The 10246-nt window shown below is 37.0% G+C and overlaps 1 protein-coding gene across 1 annotated transcript; it reads right to left on the reverse strand.

Moving 5' to 3' along the window:
- Positions 1-3822: 3822 nt before the first annotated feature.
- Positions 3823-9297, reverse strand: LOC126810377 (putative ankyrin repeat protein RF_0381). The gene is made up of 2 exons (XM_050535404.2): positions 9030-9297; positions 3823-6661 (listed from the first exon to the last, which is right to left on the reverse strand). The coding sequence occupies exons 1-2, from the start codon at positions 9062-9064 to the stop codon at positions 4792-4794; spliced, it is 1905 nt and encodes a 634-aa protein (XP_050391361.2). The 5' UTR covers positions 9065-9297; the 3' UTR covers positions 3823-4791.
- Positions 9298-10246: the final 949 nt, after the last annotated feature.

Below are 10246 nucleotides of genomic sequence, written 5' to 3' on the forward strand. Positions count from 1 at the left end.
GAAACTCCGAATGATATCTTCTATATGGATCTTTCTATGATGTCTGAAGGGAAAAATAAAGAAGACACGTGCATGAGTCATGCATTGAGCGACGGGAAATTGACCAGGTACTACCTTTATCGGATTGGTCAGCTGCACAGACGCTATCCTAGATTTAAACGCGTTGTACTAATATGGAGCGTGTCTAAAGCATGGGATTACCCATATTCCTGAAGCAATGGCCCGAGAAATCCCTCTCTGGCCATTGCTGGATTAGCTTCTGATACTTGCGCTTTTGAGGGAGTGTGTCTATTCTTCCCGTTCAATCAAATCTACCCAAAAGCACAGCAACATGACAGCCCTTCTTTTAATCTGGGGCTTTCCTAAAACTTTGGACAGTGATTTAGGGTATTAAAAGCGGTGAAAGTGTTGCTCGTCTCAAAACAATATTGTTTACATGATATACACAGTTTAAAAATCGTGCTGACAGTTGATAGCCTTGTTTGTCACACAATTAGTTTTTCTGCAATATTCTGCTATGCACTGGTTAATTGGGAATATTAAAATCGTGAGTCATGACGTAACGTTATGTAAACATATTTGGTCCAATGTGGAGCTATGTTTAAATCGTAATGATATTGTTACGCAGTAAGCTATTGGTTGTTAATCGGACTATTGACCAGTCATAATTTAGAACAAGAATGTGCACTCTGTACAGCAGTGAGTAGTGGGATTAGCTCTAATCAAACGAAACACTGCGAGGAGTATGGGGATTACCATATTTGGATTAGCAGACTATGATGTCATTGCCCGAGTTTAATCTACCAGACATATTCTTGTTAGCCTAGTTCTTGTTGTCACTGGTACTGGCTAATGACTTCAATACATTAACCAGAGCATCTTTTATAGAAAACTCAGATATCCTCTACTGTATATAGGCCCTGTAGTATTATAAAGGGAAATCGTGAGCTGTGTGCCATGGCAGCCCTGACCAATCATAAGGCGTAAGTGGTCTATCTATATATAGGTACGCCAGTGAAGCGGTAAACCGCTGACGTAATTTCGTCGTCGCAAGTCACGCTTCAGATACGCCAGCGCGATTTGCGTATCGGCTTTTCGTCCTCGCCGTATTGTTGATTGGTACGAAACTGCGGCTTCAAATGAGGTTATTTTCGTAAATAAAAGGCTAGCTTTTCGAATTTTTACTCTAGCTGCTCCGTCTGCAGAGAAATCTAAATATGAAAATGAAAGTAGAAAACAACACGATTTTTGGGACGGATACCAGAAAACCATAGGGTTCAAAATATATAAATTAGAAAATACATATATTAAACTTTAATTGTGCGAGTTTGCAATGAAATCGGTAGGTGCGGAGCCAAAATATGTAGTGCGGAAAATTTTTGATCCAGTTTCGCCGTGACTGCCATGTCAGAAAGTTAGAGAAATTTTACCACTAGCGACTGAGCGCGATGGCCTCACTTTTCCTTCTTTGTTCTTCAGACAAAAAGAGCGTTAATTACATGTAGCGACAATTAATTTGGCGTAACTCCATTAATATAGGGCCTTTCAAGCTCATTTTGGTGTCATTGTAAAGCTGTTGGACAGCCATACGGGATTTTTTAATTTTTTGTTGTCATACCTACTATATATGAAGTCAATGGCCTATATAATTCTAAGTAGACAAAATACATGTCACTTGCAAGCTGTCAATCAAACCACGTGATGTAAACAATTAGCAATGTGGCATGAATTGAGGCACAGTGTACTGTTCAGTATGAGTGAATTTACGCGACGGTTGTGTACTAAACGTTAAAGGAGATAGATCGCTAATATTTGGGACCTAGAAATTGACCCAAATGGGTCGCAACGCATATAATAATGTAATCTGATTGTATATTAACTGATTTACATTCAATTGTTTCCGTTTTGACTCTAATTTCAAATCAGTTAGGTCCAGCGAAATGCGGCATGAGTCTCAACCGAATAGAAATTTCTAGCGTCTGGTTATTCCAGTCTATTGCGCATGCTCTCAAGATAAGTTATGGCGTCGCCGTATGACATGGGTTGTGGAATATGTCTAGCCTCGCTCTTTCTGGTCTCTTGTTACAAATGACAATGAAACGCACTATGGTACACGATACGTGTATCAATAGTAAAATGTTTATTTTGTCTTAAATATTGGATATCAGAAGCCTACCTTTTCCCGGTAAGATAATGTAATGATTATACCATTTGCCTTCTATGTCATCCTCAGTTCTATACTATTGTCATGTTATTTCGTTATTATATCCAGATGTATTTTCTCCGCTTCCATTGTTTACTATTTGTTATTATTATGGGCTATGCGCAGTTATTATGCGCAATAGTCATGTTGCTAGTCAAATTTTCACGCTCACGTAAATCACACTTCGCCATTAAATAACCAATAAACTATGCATTGTCTTGGATCGTCCTGAATGTGATTTACTCCCGAATACCTTATTTGTAAACTACGACATAATAGGCTGTTGTCGAGCTTGTATAACTTTGTAATTCGTATTTTTCCTACAGCACAGCTATTTCCTTTCGCTTGTCAACCGGCATGGCGAAAGTGAAGCGCGAGACGCCACTTGGCATGCGCGGCTACACGCCGTCTTCTGATTGGCTAGTCGTTTTCCGCGGGTATTATAAATAGGGATCAGGGGCCGTATTTATAAAAATTCTAAGACTTCCTAAAACAACATTTAGTAAAAAGTCACTCTTTAGAAATATTTATAAAGGGTCTTAGAGTTACTTTTAACTAAATGTAAGACTTGGGTCCTAACCAAACTCTTAGCGATGTAACCATGGGAAATTCTGGGATTCCCTGAAGTTATTTATAGCTCAGTGTTGATGTCATGCGATCACTCTACTCACTGTAGGTTGACTGACGCCGAAATCGTCACCACTACACAGTTGCATTTTACCAGTAGCTAGGAAACGAAGCGTAATGGCGATCTTCATCTCAGCGTCGATTGAGAAATTTCGTTTAGTAGGACTCGTAAGTAGATGCCGAACTAAATCTGTCACAAAAAGAATCCCACCCATGTCCATTCGATATCTCCTTATCAACTCGTCATTGTTGTACTCCACTAAGAAATCTCTTCTTGTTTTAAACTCTTAGGCGGCGTACACGGACGGCCATGTTAACCAAGATAAGAGTACTTTTAACAAGTTAGGAGTGCTACAGGAGGACTCCTAAATATGTGTCATAGTTAGGAGTAATTCTTAAAGTAAAATGTTTTATAAATAGGTCTTAGGAAAATCTACAAAGTTAGGAGTAATTTTTGACAGTTAAGAGTTGGTTCCAACTCTTAGAATTTTTATAAATACCGCCCCAGGTCGCAAATGGAAAGATTGCAAAATCATATTCTAAAAACAGGTAGAAGCTTCGGCTCTCCTAGGCCTTGTCTGCGATATCACTTCTGTGGAAGCGGACGTTAAAACAACAGGTAGTAGTAGTATTTTGACAGATCGCCTTTTCACTGCAGATCTCTGTCAACCAATTTTCATTTCAATATGGTAAGGATTGCTTACGGTTATTACCGTGATTAAACAAGTTCGTGCTGCAACATAAGTAACCCAGTTCTATTCAATTATAAAGTGCATGTTACAAACATTTAAACATAGGCCTAAATGTTTAAAAGCTAACATGTTGTAATCGGAACATGTCCATGTTGCATTCATAACAAACCTGTTGTAATCACAAGGATTGGATTTTCAGACACTTGCTGCTGTTCTTGATTTAACTAGCATATTAATATAATTATAATACGTTTATTATAGTTTTACTACTTTACGTATTTATTGTCTAAACGTGTGTTCTATTGACAACTCACTGTTAGTGATAGGCCTATATTATTATTAATACTAATACAACTTATGAACTTGTTTTATTTATAACAGTTCCGCTTATAACGTGTTGCCATCGGTGACCTGCCCGATTTGCTTGATAGCTTATAGCAATCACTCATTCATTAATATTATAGCTTACAAGCATCTTATTTTTATTTATAAATTATTACATATTATATAGGCCTAAGTATAGTAAATATAGCCTATAGCTTACAAGCTTAACTGAATTGTAAAATATAATACATTGCATGTATTTATAATTATTACATAGTATTAATATATATATATATATATATATATATATATATATTACAGTCTTTCTTAACTGTTAATAAATTGTTGAGATTTTAAACTTGGCTTGTGTCAATCTTTCGATCGTAGTGCTAGGCTGGGAACAAACAATCCACATATATTTGTGTAGCACGTTTGCCTGGAAGCCTGTGGGGAAAGGGCGCGATACAGCATTAAGGGTCAGGGGGTCGAATCGCTACAATAACAAAATCAATGTTGATTTGAATTGAGACATACTTCTTGTGTTCAACGTGTAAGACTTATGGGTGATATTGAGTTATAGACTTAGCTACTTTAAAAAAAACCCATAAATTCGTGTTTATACTATCCTAATAAACAGCCCAATTGATCAGATTTTTGGCCAAAAGACGACTCGTGAACACAATAGAGCAGTAAACTTATGCCAAATCTATGGTTACTATAGAGCCCAGTAAGCGTGTTGAACCAACTATATCACTTCCGGTTTTACTAAAAATTAATTTCTCGCTTACAAAAACTTCTGCTACAGAGGGGATTATTTAAACTACAAAGAGTTAGTAGTTACGGTTATAATGTCTTCAGTCAGATAAATCAATGTAAGTGTCAGAAAAGTAGTCTGGTTCATAATAAGAATAGCTTCTATCATATAGAATCATATCCATCATCATCTTAATCGTTTATTACAAGAGTAAAGTATTTCTCGGGTATCAAGTCCTTCATGACGACATAATCTTGTAGACATTTTGGTAAACCAACTTGTGATATTTTACTGCTGATTCCTGATCCGATACAGTTTCTGATCTCTCTCCTGCATCTTGACTTTAAACTTCTGGATTTACAGAAACAACGGAATTCATCCAGTTGTTTATCTTTAGATTCTTCCAGCATCGACTTATATGCGGAAAGCGACAAACCATCATTGAAAACCGATAACAAAATATCGTTCTTTATCGATAACAAAATAATGGTCTCTAGTTCACTCTTCGGTGCACCACTTTCAAAAAGAATTTCAGAATGCATCAACATATCGGAAAATTGAAATTTATCTTTGACCTTTGAAAGATCCAAACCTTTGAGTGAACAATTTTCCGTTACGAGATACCATATGAGATCTTTTTTGTTTTTTTCCAGTAACCATTGGAATAACGTTTTTCCATCCTCTCCTGGAGTATCCAGAGAGGACGGATGACATTTATTGATCAAAAGTAATTTTAGACACTTAATCCATTTGCGACTCTTATCACCACCAACCATTATACCATGTATGGCTGATCGTCCGTGTGTATCGGTTTTATTAACATCAGCTCCAGCATTTAGTAAATATTCTAAAATAGGTCTATTACAGTTTCTTGCTGCTGCCATCAAAGCCGTCCTTCCATCGTTATCACTGAGATTAACATCAGCACCAGCGTTCAGTAAATTATTTACCATATTCGGGTTATTCATTTTGACGTATGTCATTAAAGGTGTGATGCCGTTTGTATCCGTGCTGTTAACATCACATCCAGCTTTAATCAGCATTTCAGCAATAGTCGTCTCTTGTCTTCTTATTGACTCCAGTAAAATTGGTGCCACGCCCTGGCCTACTTTAATATTGACATTACAACCTGATTTAATTAACGACTTCGCCATCTCTACATTTCCTTGACATACTGCTAAATACAGTGGCGTTTCATTATATGAGTTCAGTTTGTTTATATCAACCCCTTTCATTATTAATAGCTGAACACATTCATCGGAATAATCTGAAATGCCGTATCTCTTTGCAAGAGAATGAAGAAGGGTATCATGATGGCTTCTACTATCAAGGTTTGCTTCTCTTTGTGCTAAATACATTACCGTTGTGACCATACCACGTTCAGCAGCAATTTGGATAGGTGTTTTTCCATCAATATCTTGTAGATTAATATCCGCCCCTGCATCTACCAGTAATTGTACACAATCATGAACTCTCTCCGGTTTTCTTTTAACAAATCTTCCCATTTTCTTATAACAGTACCCTCCAACTATGCAAACGTGTAGGACAGACTGATGAAAATTCTTTGTCTGTTGATTGATTGTATTTATAAGTTCACTGTTCAACAATATCTTCAAACTTTCAATATTTAGATGTTGGCAACATAACATTAATAAGGTATTGGATTTGTCAGGATTTTTATCCAGATCTTTTAATCCAAGAAGATAGTTTAACACCCCGACCTTATTGGTTTCGACGCATTCAACCAAGGCGCTCCAGTAAAATGTCCCCGTTTGTGACATATAAAGTGGCACTCCTTTTGAGTGTAGGAATTTAACACCCTCCGCGAAATTCGATTCTATTGCAGCTTTCATCAGTTGTCTACAGGTGCCCATATTGTTAGCCATACTCTCGGGGGTAAACAATAATTTCACATTAGGTAGACATTTGTTTTTAAGGGCAATTGTACAGAGTGCTTCCAAACACCCTTGTCGTATGTCGCAGCCGTCCCCTAATGTCACGTAGTTACGTGCAATTCTTTCTACGACAACTGTATCATTTCTATTTACAGCCTCTTCTAACCTGAAATAAAAAGAAAACAATTTTGTTAAAGGGACAATAACACTCTTGCTGGCTTGACACCGCCAGAAAATAAATAATAGCCTAATTCTAAGTACTAGATGTTTAAGTGTCCTACCTGTTATGTAAATCATCTATTAAATCCTTTTTTACTTGTCCAGAGGGTTCGAAAATATTTTTAAATCCAAGTCACATTTGAAAAGGTTTGCGTTAGGCTTTTCAAATCATTGAGTTGAATTTTTCCAATTTTTTAAATTAGGTATGTGAAGATGAAATTTGTATCACCAATTAATTGGAATATTATTTAAAAAAAGTACAATTTGTTGACCAGAATAAAGATTGGGACATATTATTCAGTTACAACAAGAGTGGTATTGAGCCTTTAAAGGTAACACGGAAACTACATTCAACAATAATCGATGTGTCCTATTAAATTCGTAAATGACATAAAATGAGAGTTAACGTCGTACAGTTCTGCTCCGACTGGGCTAACTAAAACAGGCGTATGGGGTAAAAGCGTCCTACGAGCCAGGGCGCTACGGCCTACCCTTATATCGAATTCCAACCACTAGGGCTCTTTTTATGTACACGCCATCCGTTTTTAAGATCAACTTAGTTCTACCAAATACCCATAGTCGAGACACAGCCCTCAGAACCGTGATCATTTCTCGGGGAACAAGGTTAAAGAGTGTTCCGTTTTTTAGTTTTTGGATAGCCTTGGGTTCGCCAGCCAAGCTTGCTATGCCCTTGGTTATCAAAAATGGCGACACGGTTGATAGGCCTTCTGAATTCGGACGTTTCTGTTTTGTTTTATTTTCTTTAATTATTTGGGTGAGTGGTATTGGGGAATCCGCTGAAAGCTAGGGACTAACTCCAGGAGAGCCGAAAATTCAAGGTGGCGGCCAAAAATGGATTGAAATCGACATTGACAAACATTGTTGGCGAAACAACAAACGCACGCACACACACAAACACTTTCTATCAATTTAACTAACACTATCCAACATTTTCAGTGCTGGAATTAACATTAAGAAAGGTAGGTTGCCAGGCAACGAAACATACGCCCACAGCAGCTAAATCGTCCGGGCAGTCAACAAGAGTTGTCGCATATTTTTACTTTTTTCGGTAATGAAACATTTATAATACACTAAAATCTGAGTAAGAGCAACAACCCAGAAAACCATTAGAATTTGTTTGGTTTTTATAAAGTTCTGCCCCATGCTAACATTTTGTATACAAAACTTTTAATATCAATGATTTAGCTGTTCCAAGTCATAAAAATTCATTGAAATTCAATATACTTGTTCGTCTCAAGATCTTAAACTCTGTGTATCAATCTGAAGTCAATCGGATGATAACTTTAGCCTTTACAGCGTCACAAGATTTTGCAAAAGGGTGGCAATATAAGCCACATTTTAGTGGGGCACATAAATAGGAATATAAATCATTTTCTGGCGTGGTTCCCCGCTCCCCCACCGTCTTGACAGAATACGACTGCGGCTCGGGCAAAATTGCCCTCATAGCACACTTTATGACGTATTGCGGGCTTCATTAGATGCAGAAAAGTTGGACGTAAACCCCAATGTCATTTAATCATTTGTTTTGAATATTTCACATTATTTTATATTAGTTGAAATATTGGACTATATCGCTTTCAATCATTAAACATTTCCTAATAGACGCAGTAAAATGTCCGATTATTCAGTGGCGGTCATGCACCAGTAGCCTACCATATATAAAATTATCACGTGACTGAACAGGAAGATATATTGATACTGCACCAGGACGTTATAACTAGGTGTGTTTCAATTTACACAATGTCGTGCTCGAGACTATTAAACGAATTAGTCAGGCGAATCTAATATTTCATCTAGTATTAATAATGTATGTTATGTCAAATGATGGCGCATTTCAATGAAATCGTCCCGCCAACATCACCTGCTTGCTCTACTTTACATCTACGTGTGTACATTATATATATAGTCCACATTGACATATACAATAACCACGGGTACCCATATATCTAATACGTATAAATTATATACACGACATGAACATGCACTATAATCACATATTGATGGTACACGTATTATATATTTACTCGACATGTACAATAATCACATGTATACGTATATAATATATATACACAACATGTACATTACAGGTTCATGCAGGCTGAGGGAGATGGGTGCAATAAGTTCATCGCTCCGGGGCTCCCGATCTGGTCGTAATGTTTTAAACAGGAGGGGGCATGGGGGGGGGGGGCGACCCTGGGTACATATTTAATCATCTCACTGTATAAGTCCGATCACGTCATGTGATATCTGAGTCATACCGTTAGTACATACATAGTAATAGAATATTTACTTACTGATCAAAACATTCCTGTGGTCTACGCCAACTCATTGCAACAAATAAAACTTAAACTTGTAGCCTGTATTAATATGTCAAAATATTCCGTGGAAAATTGGTCACGTCGAATCTTTGGTAATGTGCATAGTCTCGTATAATCAATCACAGTTATCTTAAAAGTGTATTACACGTCTGTAAGATCGAATAATGTTTCGTACATCACGAAGTAACGCATATGAAAATAGTCTCGTATAACAATATGCATTTAAAATGAAGCGTGTAACATGCCTGCGTGATTCAGTAGAAATTTATAGTTGTAGCTAAAGTATGTAATTTAATATAATGTACATAACAATAGTCTCGTATAACCATACATCGTTAAAGAAGCAATATTGTTATTAATATATGCAAAACCAACCAACTGCAACCTTGGGTAACAACATGCTCTGTTATTATCTGCATACATGTTGAATCTTACAAACCTCCAGATACCTTAACGGGCCAATCTCGGTTATATTTTGGAGAATATAAAACTGCTTAATTTTCTGTGAAAAGCCCTTAAAACATCTTCCTAAGGGCCTAGCAAAAAACTCAATATACGTGATACATTTTCAAATTGAAACCCGTCAGTTTTCATCTGGAAATGGAGACTGGGGTCCCAAGTTGTATTATACGGTATCTGGTTAAAATCAGACTTTTATTTTATAAAAGTAACGTATAGGTGAAATTTACCGTTTGTTATCAAGCACATGCATCACGCATCGTTTTGACCTCTAAAGGAACGATAATAGATTTATCAGGTCACCCAGCGAAACAATTGACCCGAAACCATACACGGGTTACCTGTCCAGATATGCGGTTTTGACGTTGACGTATCAACGACTCAATATCTTAAATTGAAATTATCAGACAAGGTAAATACTCCAGTCCTCTATATTTTGACACTTAAATTTCAGACTTACACGGACTTAGATATTGAGACTTTTAAAATCGGAATGGTCCCTTTAAGTACAACGTTAGAAAACTCTAATTCTTAAAATAAGGCTTGTTTACAGTGGTGGCCATTTAACTGTTAGCTTTTTTACAAACTTATTGAATCGTATGTTCTTTTACTGCGGTACTATTGAGGTCTGTAAGACGTTGGCAGCGAGCATTCGGGGGTCGAGAAGTTAAGGATTTTCAAATGCAACAAAGCAAGGAGGCAAGGATGAAAGAGCGAGTTTAGATTGCAACAGG

This window comes from Patella vulgata, chromosome 2 (assembly GCF_932274485.2).
Source record: "Patella vulgata chromosome 2, xgPatVulg1.2, whole genome shotgun sequence".
Classification (NCBI taxonomy): Eukaryota; Metazoa; Mollusca; class Gastropoda; family Patellidae; genus Patella; species Patella vulgata.